The sequence below is a fragment of the Mustela nigripes genome, chromosome 4, assembly GCF_022355385.1.
Source record: "Mustela nigripes isolate SB6536 chromosome 4, MUSNIG.SB6536, whole genome shotgun sequence".
NCBI classification, from domain to species: domain Eukaryota; kingdom Metazoa; phylum Chordata; class Mammalia; order Carnivora; family Mustelidae; genus Mustela; species Mustela nigripes.
In genome coordinates, this window is record NC_081560.1 from 92,163,256 (window position 1) to 92,180,396 (window position 17,141).

The window sequence follows — 17,141 nt, forward strand, 5'->3', positions numbered from 1 at the left end:
GTACGGCTCTGCTTGGAGAGGACCCCTGGAGGCTCATGCCTGGTTTCCTGCAGACTTCATCCCATCGACCTTTTTCCTTTACTCTTTCTGCTTTGTACCCTGGACACATCATAGTTTTATGACTATGCATTGGTCCCGTAAGTCCCCCCAGTGAATCACAGGACCTGAGGAGGATCCCAGGGATTTCCAGACATCCAGAAGGGGAAAAAGTGCAGCTCAGCCAACAGCTTACCCAGAGGACCCAGCCAGGTGCACCAGACTTCAGACCTACAGAAACCGTGACCTAACAGCTCTGTCTCGTAAAGCGCCTGATCGTTTTTTACAGGAGTAGCACAAAACCAGGAAAATGACGGTATCTCTTCTGCTGATAAAGAGGGTAAATATCTCAAGGAAAGTTTTTAGAATCATAGTTCACTCTCAAATGTCAGGGAAGCACAGATTAAAAACCAGCACCTAAAGAGTGGGAAGGGCCTCTGGGAAGGTACGTGCTTTAGGGTTAAGAGCAGGTCCTCTGTGTGAAAGGGGCAAGAGAGCAGCCAAATCTGCCCAATCATCTTCAAGAGACTGTGGGTAGAATCTCCTAATTATCAGCTCGTGGGACTTACTGTGGCCAGAGCCAGCCGTGTATGCAGTCTGGGGTGGAGACAGCACCATGTGTCCTGTGGGGAGGGCTGAAGGACTGCCTGAAGGAGCGCCTTTCCTAGAGGAGACCGAAATGCAGAAGAAATTCCTGCCCCGGAGGAGCTTCAAGAAGCCCTGAGCCGAGACGAGGGCCTCAAAGGGCGCAGAGCAGGGAGCTCAGGAGAAGCGTCCTACCTCGAGGGAAGGTAGATTCCACCCCTGCACTCATCCAGCAAACATTTACCAAGGCGGGTCTCTGTGAGCGAGCTCCCCGGGTGTGGGAGGGAGGCCACCACACCAGTCGTGACCATGCGACGGCCAGTGGGACCGAGGAGTCCAAGCATCCGTCCTCAACTGCGTGGTCTAGGGTCAGTAACACCACTATCCTTGGTCCTTACTTCCCTGGGCTCCTGGAAACAAGGTGCCACATGGTGATGCTTGGGTTTGAATCCCCCAAAAACCTCTTAGCTAAAAAACAGGAATGGTCACAATGTCACATCCTTGTACTGGGATGGGATGGGGGTAAAAATATGAACCTTGGTTAATACAACTAAGAATAAGCACGCGTTAGTGGTCCATTACCTGATTTCGAAAAGCAAGATTTAATTTGGAACAAAAGCTCTCTATATAGGTAAATGCTTCCTTAACTTTTAACTGTTGTTCATTCTTAATTAATGTTGGTCTTAAACCTGGTTTGGACCTGGCATGCCTAGAATTAGCTCAATGTCGAGATGTACTTCCAAACACACACTTGGCAACTGCCTGTTTGGGGTATTAAAGTCAGCTGGTCCCCTAAACACAAATTCTCGCCTATTTTGTTCTTTTACCCAGTGTTAGACAACTGACTAGTTCTTCCTAATTCAATTTAAATCAACATCTATTGATGAACTAAAAGAGGTCCAGAGATAAAAAATTAAATAGGCCATAAGCTATGAAGTTATACTAAGTTACAGAGTTCTAAGGGAGTTCAAATGAGTCCAATTTGTTACCCAATAGTATTATCATTTTGTCCCTTGTTAGTGTTACAGATAAGCTAACGAGCTACCAGCTAACAAGTAATGGCTTTTTCGCTGATACCTCCCCTCTTACCATGACAAGACAATTTTTTAAGACTTACCTAAATATCCTTACCTAAATTAAATGGAACCTAAAATGTATTTTTTTTTAATTGTGGATAAATTGTCCTAATATAAAATTCACCACTTTGGCCACCTCTAAGCATGTCATTGTGTACCACTAACAATCACACGGCTGGGCAACTGTCACCGTCATGTACCCCCAGAACTTTCTCATCTTCTAAACTGAAGCTGTCCCCATTAAACAGTAATTCTCCATCCTTCCCATCCCCTAGCCCCTGGAAACCATGTAAAGTGTATTTTTTTAAAGATTTATTTATTCATGAGACAGAGTGCATGGGAACAAGGAAGAGGGGAGAGCAGAAGGAGAGGGAGAGAGAGAATCTCAAGCAGACACCCCACTGAGCATGGAGCCAACAGAGAGCTTGATCCCAGGACCCTGAGATCACGACATGAACCAACAGTTGGAAGCTCAACCAACTGAGCCACCCAGGCACCCCTAGTGTATTTTTAATTATAAGAAAGTAATTCCTTCTCCACCTGAGAAATCTTGAGGCAACAGCCCTGCCCCGTTGCCCCAACAGCCAACAGCAACACAGCAGACGCTTACCCCACTCTATCTTCAGAGCTCCTCCCTCAGGGAACACTATGATCTGAAGACTCAAAACTCTGAATATCTGATAAAGTCCATATATTTTAATATTCAGAAAGTCAGGAGAGCGAAATTTAATTCTTCTCAAAGAAGAGCGGGTATGGAATCAGAAGCAGAAAGCACATCCCTGGTGTAAGATAGTTTAAGTCATTGTGACTCCAAAGAATCCCTGATATCTACCCCCATGAAGGACAAGGGACCACACAAGTGCCCAGGTTCCTGCTAGAGCCAGACATATGTCCCTCAACATGCCATCGTCCAAACGGAGACTGCCCATGATGTGTGTGTGTCAGTTTCTGGAGACTTTCAGAAATCTCACTTAACTGGAGGACTTGGAGGAACGTATTTACTCAGCTGAAGAACTGACACCATCTTCTGGGCTGCACATGACCTCACCCCTTCGATCGCACACTATGTCCAGGAACAGCGGGGAGACATTTTCAGTGTTTCACTGTAGCACAGGGCTATTTGACTTAGTGCATAGATCATACAGGGCCACACGCATCTTATATTCACTTGAAAACACACTCAGGTACTTTTGGGGGCTCTGTCTCTGTGCTCAGTCTGACAGATCCGCAGCAACAGGGAGTGACTGGCACAATTCATACCGAGAGACAGTTCTCAGGAAGGAACATACCGAGACGCTTTCTTCTCGCCGGTACTGCTTCCAGTTCCTCCCGCCGTCACTGAACATGAGGACGTAGCTGGTCACCCAGTTGGAGCTCCCATACCCTCCCTGCGTGGCCACAGCTGTGACCTCCATTCTCTCTCCAAGGTCGACCTGCAGCCACTGGTATTTATCTGACACAAGTGGAGACCAGCCACCGGCCCCTTGAGGGGAAACAGAAGTGGGAGAAAATAGTAAAGGGAGAGAAATCATTAAGATCTGCATTATCCTGTAAAGAAAGAGATCATAAATAAAACTTACAAAAATCAGAGTTCCAAATTCTGGAATGTATAACCCCCCATGATCACACAGACAGATACACACAGACACGCATTCAGAACCACGGGTTAAGTAAACAGATGAATCCTACATTCCTCATGAATTACTCTGATTTCTCAATCATAACCCTGACTCTTGGGTGTCCAACGGTCCCAGGCAACATGTGGCCGACCAAACACCAGGTCACCGCATCCGTGTTTGAGACTAGTGTCTCTGCCCGTCTGTATGTATGACATACCTTTGGCTGGATCTGAAGGAATGCATGCAGACCATGGTAGAAATAGAAAAGCTTAATTCTGGAATCCCAGCATGAGGAAGTGCCGTACCGAATGACAGGATAGGAAGGGTGGTGATGGCAAACCCTACACTTGATACGCTTACTGGTTTATGCGAGAAACAGGCATTTCGAAGAACCATCTGAAACACAGAGCAGCAGTGGTGGACGTGAAGGTTTTCCTGTGCAGGGGGGGAGAGCCTGAGGGGCAGCGGGGAGCTAGAGGGAGAATACAGAGCAAGGGAATAACAAGGATGTCCCAGGTTTTCAAGACAACAGGTGCAGAGCAGAAATCATGAGGCTTTGTCTTGTCCAGTGAGAAACAGACAAAACACCGCCTCAGAGGAGACTCCCGGAGGCTGTGTTGGCTCCCGGAGGCTGTATTTTGCTCTTCCAGGTCCCAGAAATGTGGGTTTTGAATGTGGAGTTAGACATCACATTGAAGTTTCTGGTTTTAAAATAATAAACAATTAAAAAACTGGAAAATAAGCTTGAAGCACATTCTGGAACCGATATTTTGCCAATTATCCATGTCCAGAAAACATGAGGCATGGAAGTTGTCTATAATATGATAAGAGCGGTTTTGGAAAACAATTTTCCCCACCGTCGGACACCTCACTTGAGGTTCTCATAACGAGGCCTAATGCATTAGACCGCATTGACCGTCCTCCTGTGAGGGGCTCTTACTGACCCCTGCACTGGGTTTGCAAAGGCCTGTAGGGCTGGGGTATGTCAGGAAGTGTGAGACATGGTCCCAGTACAGCTGAGAGGGAAACAGAAGTGGGGCGCTTGCACCAGGACTGGGGGCGTTCCCAGGGGGTGGGCACAGACGTCTCTTCACCAGGTCCTCCCTTTGCCACCTCCCCCCTTCACCGCACATGTTCAAGCACGGCCTTCCGGAGAACCCAGGTTCTTTCTCATTTCTTTCCACCCAGATTTCCCAGCCTTTTTCTTTGACTCAGAATCCAAAATGTGCTGCATTTTGGGTTGTTCTGTAATGCATCTTTAACTTTTTATTCTGAAATAACTTCCAGTTGCCCAAAGAACTACAAACGTGGTAGAGGGGATTCTTGTCTCCTTTGTACCAGTTTCCCCCAAAGTTACCATCTTATATCGTCATGGGACTTTTATCAGGATGAAGGTATTTACACGGTACAGTATTAATGCAATGGCAAACGTTATTTCAATTCCCCAGTGTCCCCACTAACCCCGTTCCTCTGCACACCGAGAGGCTGTTTGCACACCGAGTCTCCTCTGCGTCCTCAGCCCATGCCAGTTTGGCTGCCTATCCTTGCCTCTCATGACAAGATTGGTTCTGCTGCTTTGTCCAAGGGCCCCGCTCGCGGCTGATGACTGGAAGTCCTTCTGTATTCTAGCTGAGAGCCACTCACAGTTGGAGGGACATTCCTTGGCAGCTGGGCATGATTTTTAGAATTGTCGCAAAAATAACCTTAAAAATTAGGTGTTGGCATTCAACAGATCATTTTAACGTGGAGATTCCACATTTGAAATTTCCTACGGATCAGCTTAGATCTCTGAGGGACTACTGACGTCCTGTATCCAGGCTCATCCTAGTTCGCAGCAGAGTCCTGTAGAAGGTACTGATGATACTCTTGCTGGCATTTTGCCATGTTTCCCTGTGAATTTTAACCTCTCTCGAGGCCAGGAAGTATCACCAGCATGGCGTCACCCATGCGGGGAGGCAAATTCAGTAAACAGATCACGATGCTGCTGGCATGTTGCCCCAGGACCAGCCTCTCCCACAGGTGCCACTGCCTACCTGCCAACCAGCCTCCCCCACCTGCAGGTAATAGACCCCAAACATCTCCTCCTGACCTGCGGTGAGGACGTGCTTCTGGCATGCATGCCAAGCCATCTGATGAACTTGGGGCAGCGACAGGCACGGAACGGCAGAATCCCCTATGCCGGGGGTGGTTCGCTCCAGCAGGCTAATGAGGTCCCGTGCCCCCAGATCGCTGCTAGGGGGTGATGCACAGGGGGAGTGTGTATTCCCCCACCCCCACCACCTGCCTCTCTCCCACCTCCACCCCTTCCTGAATACAGTGTCACAACCTGTACCAAGGAAAACCTATCTGGGCCCCCCACTTGTGCAGAGAAAACTGCAGGGCCTGGAAGGTCACCACGCAGAACATCCTTCTCCCTCCTGGGGACAGTGTGCTAGCTGTGTGTTGCAGCACTGCGGGGGACGTGACAGGAGGATGTGTGCAGCACCCAGTGTCATCCCTCCCACAGGCTGCTGGGTGCTGGATGACAGTCACCATTACAACAGGCCATCCCTGCCATGGCTTCCAGGTGCATGAGGGGCCATAGTCCCAGCGCTGAGCTTTCCAGTGACCTTATCACTGAAGGTCTGTTGCCTGTGCTTCTTCCCAAAGGTAAGACGGCGAAGAAAGACAAACTTGTCACGCACGTGTGATGGGCCGAGGATCTCACCTGGGGCCCCACGTGGGACCCCACAAGCCCCACACCTAGCAAGCGGGACCAGCGTAACCGTCCCTGCTCCACTGATGAGGAAGACGCAGCATTTGAGGTTCCTGTGAGGGTTTGAATGAGAGCTCGGCCCCTTCCACTCTGGACCCCTTGTACGGACATCTCCCCCCAGTTCCTGGGTTATTCCAGATTGTCTGCTGACCACCAGCCAGACTGTATTTAAATCGATCTGTTGGAAGGTTTCTATCTCTAGTTAAACCTGTGTGACTGCCCCCCCACCCCCCCTCCCCCACTTTGGTGGCTCCAACAGCAGCAGGGACACTTCCTCAGGGAGAGGAAATGTTGGCTAGGAAACTCTCAGTGGGGCCTGAATTACTCTGTCCACTGATGGTGATGACTGTGACTACCTACCCTGGTGCAGGTTATATTTTTGAGTTGGGATTATATCTTGCACACCCTTAGACTTGATATCTGGTTGAGGAAGGGCCGCTGGTCTGCAGTTGTCTTTATCTTGTCTTTTTGTTGTCTGTGTATTGTTTGTTGTGTTTAAAAAAATGGAGCAAGTGGGGAGTAAGGGACCTGTGACACCCCTAAGTCTTGTTCTCCAGTATTTCAAGGATTTTCAGGGTAAAGCCACCCAGTCGGGTGACAAGGTTTACCCGGGAAAACTAAAAACACTCTGCCAGTTAGAGTGGCCCACTTTCTCCACAGGGTGGCCACCGGAAGAAACATTTGCCTTGGCTCAAATCTACTCTACCCAGAGTAAGGTCTTCAATCTCCATTGAGACCAAATACCGTAAATCGTGGCCCTCCTTAAGGTGCGGTGTACACCCTACTTAAACAAGATGACCCCATTTGAAATAATGTTCGGAAGACCCCCCGCCACCACTCTAACCTCAGCCACAAAAGGTTGCCCTAGTGGAAATATCTGATCAGTCTGTACTCTAGTCACTGCAGGCACTACAGTCTGTCTTAAAAAGAGCCCACGCAGGGATCCGGACTGCCCATAGTGAGACGGAGACAGAGATGGATCCATATCCTTACCAACCTGGGGACTTGGTTTAAATATGCCGCCACCAAGTGGGAAACTTGAAACCTTGCTAAAAGGGACAATTTACTGTCATCCTGACCACCCCCACAGCAGTAAAAGTAGAGGGCATCAGGGCCTGGATTCACGCAGATCACATCAAATGAGCCGAGAACGAGGACGCCCCCAGAGATGGATGCCACTGCCGATGGATCCCACCAATCATGGACTAAAGTTAAGACTCAAAAAACAATGAATTCATTGAGTTCACTGTTGCTCCTATTGTTACCTGTTTATGTAAAAACTTCTGAGTCACCTCATCAGACAGAAAAGTATAGATAGAAAATTAAACAAATGAAATTACTAAAAGTGAAAAAAGTTATACAAAACAGTGAATAGCTAACTTATCAGCTGACTGTGCAATTTAATGTAACCATATGTCAACTGGCACCTGTAACCCCCTGCATCGCGTACGTCCCTTATTACATATGTCCTAGTACAGGGGTCTATACAGAATATGGGGGGGCTTCAGACTATTATTGTACATGATGGGGTTGTGAGACAATAGCCTCTGACTGGGAAACAAACCATAATCCCTACATAACTGTAGTACCCACCAGAACAAACAACTATGTAACACACAAAAAAATTTGTTGGAAATTTGGCTGCGGGGATCTTCCCCTCAACTGCATCCCACCAATATGGGAGATTTTGTACAAATATATCTATCACAATCATCAACCCCAAAGACCGTCTTTGGGAGTATGGCCGATCTTGGGGCCTCAGATATTATAAAGCTGGCACAGACAGAGGTGGGCAATTCACCATCCAAAAAATAAAAATTAGAGAACTACCCCGGTCTATAGGGCCAAACCCAGTTTTAAATCCTCCCAAGCCACCAAATCCAACCAGACCACCCCAATCCCAAAAGAGGCTGTCATAGAGGATTAAAAAAAATAAAAAATGTTGACAGTGACAACAGCGCCACCAAAGTTTTACTCCCATTGGTAGATTCAATGTTTAGCTTTTTAAATACTTCAGACCCTAATATTACTCGAGACTGTTGGCTATGCTTAAACCCTCAACCCCCATATTATATTAAAATGGGGGCTAACATTATCATAGGGACTTGGAAGGGACAGATTAGAAATAAAAGTTCTTATAACTCTTGTGAGAGGAAAAAGGTGCCTAGACTAACCCTAGGAGATATAAAAGAAAAGGGACTTTGCCTTGTCACACACACACACACACACACACAAGCAAGCTTCCCAATATAAAGACCTATATGAGATTATAATAGTCCCTACTGTCTTCACTAACTTCCTTAAGGCCCCTGCTGGGGCCTGGTTTGCTTGCAGTTCAGGGCTCACACCATGCCTCAATCTTGCTTTTTTCCAAAACTCTTCCTGGAACAAACTCTATATAACTGCCCACATCCTTCCCCAAGTAGATTATTATGAGAAACCAAGGGGTTCCAACATCTTATTGCAGGGATAGAACGAACAAAGCGTGTGGTTCCCATCCTAATTCCAGCACCCCCTGGTGGCAGGGATAGCAGAGTCCACAGCAGTAGGAACCACAGCCTTAATAAAGGGGAAAGTAGATTTTGAGGCTCTTGGGTCCCAAGTAGATGCTGACCTACACTGTATACATAAAAATATAGACAAGCTAACTGATTCCTTAAGCTCTTTAGCTGAAGTAGTACTGCAAAATAAAAGAGGGCTTGACATACTATTCCTTAAAAAAGGAGGTCTCTGCGTAGCCCTAAGAAAGAAATGCTGCTTCTGGGTAAATCACACTGGAGTCATTAAAAACAGTCTGGCAGCCATTAAAAAGAGACTAGATGAGTGCAAACAACAATGCAGGAACTCCCAGGGATGATGTAAAAGTTTATTCAACTGGTCTCCATGAATAACTTCCCTAATATCAGCAATTACAGGCCCCCTGGTTTTACTATTACTGATGCCACTTTTTGGCCCCTGCATTATAATAAATGCCCTAATGTCATTTGACAAAACAGAATTGGGGCGGTAAAAATGTTAATCTTATAAGCTCAATATAACCCCTTACAACAGGAGGACATAAAACTGGCTAAAAAGTCAAGGATTTGACTAATCTCCAAAAAAAGGGGGGGGGGGGTGTAAAGGCCTACTTAGCCAGAGTGACCTCATCTCAGTAGAACAGCCATTTTGTTGTTTATGAAGTGACCTTAAATTGACCCTGCCCTCCCAGAGGAACTTACTTAGAAACAAGTCTGAGAAACCAGTAAAATATGGCCGACCAGTCCCTGATAACGGAGCCCAGATACATGGACGGGTCAGGTCAGGCAGAGATAACAAAGAGCCCAGATGCAAGGACGAGTCAGGCCAGATGGAGGTGTCCAATTAGTAAAGCGCACACACTATCTCCCTAACCACCAAAAAATGTAAACCCCGCCTTGTGGGTGCCAAACTGGGGCGCCATTTCTGATCAAAGTGATAGGCTAGTTCAAACAGCTACTATAGGGTAAATTGTAATTCAATTGGCCACCCTTGTGTGACCTAGCATGACTATGCAGCTTTCTCTGTGTGTTACAATCTCATTGGCCAGGCTCAACCACATGGCCTTTGCTCTATAAAAGCTGGTCTGTGAGGCTGGGCAAGGTTGCATAAGAGATGGTCCCGGCTGGTCAGTTTGATTCTCAGTGCTGGCATGAAATAAAGCTTTGCTTAACCTTCACTTTGTATCAGTCTTGATCCTTTGATCTCGGACCCCATCAGAGCCCATTGCTGCCTGCCCCAGGAAGACGATGGGCATCCCCAGGAAGTTGACGGGTGTCCTCAGAAAAGAGGGGCCAGCGGGAAGACAGGGTCTGGTGACAGTGTTGAGGTCCCCCTGACCTCCCCACTCAGGGGTCCTAGGGCTGGATGTGCTGAAGCCTGGGTCAGATGCTGCTATTACTGGGGGATTAAGGCGTTTGCTGAAATTTTGATTCCTCAAGAGGCAGCACCAGCTGTGTCCAGGTGGCATTCCGGCGACCAGTACAGAGTAGGCCCAGAAACCCTGCGTTGGGGCCCCCAGCTCCCCTGCCTGTGTGCTTCCTGTACTGCACTAGGAGCCTCAGCCGGGAGAACGGGACATTTCCCACAAAGGGCACCCGGAGGGGAACAGTCACCACAGCTGCCTCAGTGTGAGCCGGGTTCCTACATGCAAAGACGCTCGAAATGGCTTGGTAAACAGACCCTTTGACAGTCAAATGAAAATACATGCTCAGTGCACACCAATCACCCTGAGTTTGCTTTAAGTGCCAGAGATATTGAGAAAGAGAAAGCACCCCACAGGGATTCACATGTGACCTCCCCAGGGACTGATTTCCACGCCCTACGCACCAAGCATTCTGACTACAGCTCTGTCTGCATAAAACAGACAAAAATGGGTCGATCCCTTGTGTTTTGTTTTGCTGTCCTCACAAAGACTCCTGAACGGGTCATGGAGACCCAATGAAATCTGACTAGAGGCTCTCAGCTCTGACTCGTTGGAAGTTCTGCCCTGGCAAAACATAAGACGGTTCTGATGATTTCCCACCATGGAAACAGAGCAAGAATTGCCCAGCAAGCCTGTCACGACCCGAACAGGTCATAAATCCTTCATTTATGACCGAATAAAATGTGTGACTGAGCTCATTCATGTCCCGTGAAATCTCTGTTTACAAGGAGTGCGGCTCTGGGACGTGTCCTAATTCTAGGAGGGCATCCTCTCAGCAGCCCCCTGACTCATGCAGAACAGACGGGATATCAGATCACTCCTGAGGCCATCAGAACAGGGGCACCTCCCTCTGCTGTGGGCAGACCCCTGGGGAGTCCAGGGCCCAGAAGGGCAGGAGGCCAGGCCAGCCCACTGTTCCCGACAGGAGCACAGCTGCATGCTTTCAAGGCAATGTCTCCTTTTTAAAAAATCTAGTATGGTGGAGGATCATGTCAAGAAATGCGGGGGTGGGGGAGGTGCTTGGAAAACAAAAGCATGACAACTAAATTAGCCACCCATTTGTGACTGCTCAGTCAGCCAAATGCCTCTGGGGAAAAAGAAAGAAAATTCCGTTGATGCTAAAACTCGAGTTCTCTTGAAGGACGCTGCATGGCTTAATTCCTAACTGTTCATAAGCATGCCATTAGAGCCTCTGATGAAAAGAGTCGAGGACCAATTACCTGCTGTAGGAAGCAGAGTATCCTAATGAATGCAAAAAGGAGGAGGCCTGAGCATCACGTGATGTGAGGAGCAGCAAGGGGGGGGCATTCAAAAGATGGCATGTGAATGTGTCAGAGCAAAGCCCACTCCCCCGATTTCTTCAGAGGGAACACAGCAACGGGACAACAGTCAGGCTGAAAGGATGGCAGGAAAGAGAACAGGGGGCCCTGGGATCACCATCCCCCCATCAGCCCCTAGTCCAGGCAGGTCTCCCTTCACGTTCACGGCAGCAGAGCAGCTGACCATGGGGGGCCCAGAGAGACCCCAGTAGCCCTTGTCCCTGACTATGGTCTTCCTGAGTCACAGGTTAAAGGAGCAGTTCAGGACTCCCGTGTCAATTTCAATATGGCGCCTGTGACCCATCAGGGATCCCGGTGCCTCGGGAAGGATTGCTAACTGGACCCCACTACTTTGGCAGACAGGAAGGCCACCTTAGCTGGCGAATCCTGAGCCAGGGGACCTGGGCAGAAATAAAAAAGGAAATTCCTAGAAGGGGCAATTCAGATAAACATGGCTGGATGGAAATTCAATGTAGAGATTAAGTGTTTATATTTTTCTTAGGGAAGTGATCTGAATCACAGCCTTTCTTCTTAAGTAAATTCTCAGGTGTTGATCTGCGCTCAAGTCATGATCTGGAGGGCGTGAGATCGAGCCCCGTGTTGGACTTCATGCTCAGTACAGAGTTCCTAGTCCCTCTCCCTCTGCTCACCTCACTCATGTTCTCTGTCTCTCTAAAATAAGTAAATAAAATCTTTAAAAATAATAAAAATAAAGAAACTGTATGTACTGACTGCTGTCTTACTACCTTCTACATAAGGTAGATGCAGCGATAAGCTACATACAAAATCCCTGGCAGGAGCCATGAGGGTTCAGATAGTTCTATTTTTCCATAAAAATATTGAAAGCTCAGAGACTGCTGGGCAAAATAGAGAGGTAAGACAGACACCTTCTTTACAACCTCCAGGTACCATAATATAGACCAAGGACATTTTAACCACATAATCAAGTTGTCTAACATGGCTTCCATCACCAGATCTTGTGCCAAATTTTCAGAAAAGATACAACTACTATATAGGAAGAATCATCGTCATTATTATTATAATCTTCCAGATTTTATACAATCCAAATTTTACATTGTAATATCCTAAACTGAACTAATCTGTTCTCTAGCATTTACAAAGTCAAAAGAAATTCCAGGAAAGATTCCGAGATGTTGGCTTTAATTTTTTTTTAGATTTTATTTATTTATTTATTCAAGAGAAAAAGAAAAACAGAGAGAAGACAAGCGGAGTGAGGAGGAGAGGAAGAAGCAGGCTCTCCTCTGAGCAGGGAACCTGGTGCAGGGCTCAGTCCAGGGACCCTGGGATCAGGAGCCCAGCTGAAGGCAGACGCCCAACCGACTGAGCCACCAGATGCCCCTGGGATGCCGGCTCTCAACGGAAAATATGCATAGATAATCCTTCAGAAGGATATTGAGAAACAGTGCTGTCTGAATCCTGCCTTAGGAATGGGTATAAAATCAGATGGCAAAATAAAGGAGTATTTAATGAAATATGTATTTTATACAGTCAGAGTAGCAACAACCACAAGAAAAACCTCATCAGTTGATTGCCATGCTCTTAAAAAATTAATTTAAATCTGCAAAGAGTGATCTGACTATAGTAAATGCATTTTATACTGACCATTTTACAATGGCTGCTTACGATAGTCTAAGTTATTGATTTTTTAATTAAATATAATGGAAATAAATTCATCTTAAACACTGGGATTTTCCTTCTGATGCTTATAAACTTCCCAGTGCCACCACACACTGACAGGACCAGAGGCCTGAATCATAAAGATATCCTGTATATGCACATCAGAAACACAATACACAGGCCTCTTGGGATCCTTTAAACTAATTAAGGATGATGCTTATTTGGTTTTTACAGTCTTTGGGCAACCATTGGAAAGTTTAGATGTTAAGCTGGTATTAGAGGAACCAACAGACCAAAAATAGTAAATTTGATCATTTAATTATTAATTGAAAACCGGCTTCAGTGAGAGGCTATTTTCACCAGAGGACTGAAAGTCATCATGACTGATGCTTCCTAACTACCTGGAGGAGAAAATATCTGGCCAGAAATGGTTTTTCATAGTAAAAGGTCATGAAGGTGGTCCTCAGCAGCGTGATCTCTCCACCCCCCCCAAACTCACCAAAATCCTTCCCTGTGTCTTTATGGGGCCCCATCAGTCTATCTGATCACTTGTTCCTGCACTTGACTTTTGAGGACACAATAAAATTCAAGCTATACTTAAACTGTGATCTTAGAAATACCGAATAAAGGGAGGCAAATGCTCTGTTCCATTGTAATAATCTTCAGAATTTACATTTACCTGGGACACAGTCAATTTAAAATTTTACTTTCTGAATGGATCATTCACCAAAAAAGTTAATCTATCCCTTTCCAAGGTAGTGAAACATCTGTGTTTTCAGTGCATGTATTACTCAGTCTGCTGAATGACTGTTTGTGCAAAAGTGAAAGCAACTTCATCCATAAGTCATGGAGCAAGAATGAATGAACGAACACCTCCCCACCCCGAGAAAGGAGCCCTTTAGCTCCCTTCCCATGGGTACAAACGCAGTCTATTTTCAACAGGAGGCTTTGCCCCGGCTCCTTGCAGGCCAGGTCCTGGGATGGGGCTATTTCCCCATCACTACCCCGTGGCAGCTTCCCATCTCACTGGGGTCAGCTCGTGGCTTGCTGGGTGTTGCCAGTGCCCATGACATTGGCTCATTCATTTGTTGTTGGGTTTTTCTAAGACTTTGATCATTTATTTGAAAGAGAGAGAGATAGAAGAAAGAGCAGGAGCTGGAAGGAGAGGGAGAAGCAGGCTCCCCACCAAGCAGGGAGCCACATATGGGGCTCCATCCCAGGACCCCGAGATCACTGAGCCACCCAGGAGCCCACAATAAGCACACTTGCTAGTGTTTTAGTTACCCACAAGAAGCACACTTGCTAGTCACCCATCCATGGAGTGCTCTGAAACTAAAAAGGGATGACAAAATAGGAAATAATCTGGAGCCTCCAGTAATTCCTTTCTGATTCAGGTCTCATTTATGACCACTTGCTGACCATCAGCAGGGACGGGAAATGTCAGAACCAACAGAAAAGAAGAACGCTACACACGCAGGAAGCTGGGAATGACACATCACTGAACCTGCTTCTTCACTTAACTGCGATATAATTACTCTTCGAGCCACAAAAATGAATATGAAGTAAGAATGGTCGTTATTCTCTCTGAGAAAGACTTGTGATGGGCTAAAAGCAAGACAGCATCAGACTCACCATCTCTGCGATTAAGACTTGCAAACCCCGGGCCATGGCTCCTGGACAGCTGCGACGAGCAGCTGAAGGACTCTCGTGGCAACGTGGACGCCAGCGGGACATCACAGTGATCTGTGCGGAAAACCCCAAATTCAGATTAACCCCCTGCTCCAGGCATTCCCCACTTCTGCCCTCCCTGCCTTCCTGCTTCCTTCTTCCTCTCCCTCCTCTCCTCCCTCCTGTCCTTGCTTTCAGTTTACAGGCCAAGAAAATGCTAGAATCTATGGCAAACATCGGTCTTGATCAGAGGTGTGTTAGTCGGTGGCAAAGAAAATAAAACCCCTGATGGGCAGCATTTGCCATCTTCCGTGGTGTACATACTCCCATCGTGGGCAATTCCCAGCTGTCAGCATGATGTCACCAACCATCACAAGGGTAAGAGGGTCACACATGTCACTTCATTATACAGTGTTTCCACCGTGCAGATTAAGAGATTAAAATAACCTCAAGAACATAGACAAGAGTGAGATGCCATGAAAGAGAGTAGTACGCAGTGAGTTTGGAGAGTTTACCTTGGTTTTTAACATGATTAACTTAACTATAACTTTATACAACTTAATCTTTAATAATGACTGTGTTTTAACAACCGGCTTACAAAATTCTTGAAAAGTGAATGAATGGCTCTTGCTGACTGCTAGAAGTTGGTTCCAGCCCGCTGCCCCTCAGTGGAGAACTATTAGAAGAATTTCCTTTAAAATCAGGAAGAAGACTTTAACAAGCATCAAGGCTTCTGCTGAAAGCCACTCTCAAAGTCCTTTCAGTACCTAAGAGAACATTTCAGAATTAAAAGCACAGAATTGGGAAAGAAGAAAAAAAAAAAAAAAAAGCAACCACCATCACTTCCAGGTGATACAACGGCAAAGACAGAAAGTCCAAAAATCAGTAAGTGACTGGTTTAGTAGCTCAATATCCCAAAACTGATTTCGTCTTAAACTCTAGGTGGGGGCCAACGATAACTAGAATAACAAATAACAACAAAACACACAAAGTATCTAAGAATGAATCTTACAAAACTGTGCAAAACATTTATGAGGATTATTATAAAAACTATACTGAATGACCTTAAAGAAAAGCAGTAAAATACAGACTCTCGCAATCACAGACAGGAAGACAGTATTTTTAAACTCTCAGTTGTCCCCAGTTTGAGGTAAAGACTCATTAGAAGTCCAATCAAAAGCCCAAGAGGGTTTTTCATAGAAACTGAATCGGGGAACCATGACTCAGCAGTTCATAACATGGGGTACAGATATGATTTAAGGGGCCTGCGAAGATAGGGAAAAGCTACATCTTTATTTTCATTAAACCTCCAGCTAAAATTCAGCATTTTCTTTAATCATGAGCATAGACAAACCACATCATCTTCAGTAGTGCCCATGCTTTTTTGTTTGTTACCATCATAAGTTACAGACAGTCTTACAGCAATCTTCACAGATATCTGGAAGTATCCTTTATGTTCCTCCTTACTTCCAAATAATCGTATTCAACTCAGCACTAGATTTTGTTATTTAATGAGCTAATAACAAAGGAGACATTATATTACAATTTCTGATTGATGGATATCAGCCCTTCACTGTAACTGGCATATATATATAAATGTAATGCATTTATAACCATTGCTATGAGAAGGGGACACAGACTTCAGTGAAGTTCCAAAGGGGTCTGTGGCACAGGAAGGCCCAGGAAGCCCCTGTGATGGGTGTGTGCACAGGCACCACAAAGAGTTGGCCTATTACTGGGGTATGATTAGTACTTCAGAAAATTCCAGAAAAGGGGTGTTATCTACATGTCATGGTCAACAGAGCTAACTTGAGTGTTAGCCTAGAAGTTTCTCAGGGTCTAGAACGTTGAGCAGAACAGGACTGTATTAGTCTCCCTATACACAGGGGGTCCTGGGGACTTCACCACCACCTTGAAATCACACAGCAGATTGACAGAAAGAGAGGGCTATTCCCATTAATTGTGTGTCTAGTGAAGCCTGCTCTCTTCCCAGCCCTGGCCCCACACAATCTCCTTTAGGGGTCTGTCCTGATGCTAGTCCCCTCTGCTCACACTGTTGTCATCTCACCACTGAAGCTAGCATAGATTTTGCAACTGGGCTTGGGTGGGACTGGCATTCACCAGCCTTGCTGACTCTTGGGTATCACTCACCCTTCACTAAGCCTCGGTTCTCTCCTCAGTTCAATGGGGAATCACATGACTAGCCAGTGATGATATCACATGATTATGCAGTACAGTGAGCCGTTACACAACAATACAAGGGAACGCACACAGCAACATGGCAGGGAGTACAACAGGGACTCACTCACTGAGAGGACTGCTGAGGGTTGAAAGTATTTGCTTTTATTCTTCTCACTCTGCTAAGACAAGTCAACACTTATTAAGTTCCTTCAAAAGATGCTATAAACACATGTTCCCCATATAGAGATGTGAAAGGCAGTGTTCAACGTTCCAAACCATATTGTCATTTTTTATTCTTACTTCAGAGAAGGCATATGAAGCTTA

General features: G+C 46.1%; 1 protein-coding gene across 4 annotated transcripts in view; it reads right to left on the reverse strand.

Moving 5' to 3' along the window:
* The window catches only part of LOC132016059 (contactin-associated protein-like 3), a 170,557-nt gene that overhangs the window by 129,770 nt on the left and 23,646 nt on the right, over positions 1–17,141 (reverse strand). For 3 of the 4 annotated variants that reach the window (XM_059397084.1, XM_059397083.1, XM_059397081.1), the window contains exons 2-3: positions 14,601–14,711; positions 2,987–3,180 (exon numbers count right to left, since the gene is read on the reverse strand). In XM_059397084.1, coding sequence (XP_059253067.1) covers positions 2,987–3,180; positions 14,601–14,711 — 305 coding nt within the window. The remainder of the gene's footprint in view (positions 1–2,986; positions 3,181–14,600; positions 14,712–17,141) is intronic. The other variant, XM_059397082.1, reaches the window with a different exon arrangement.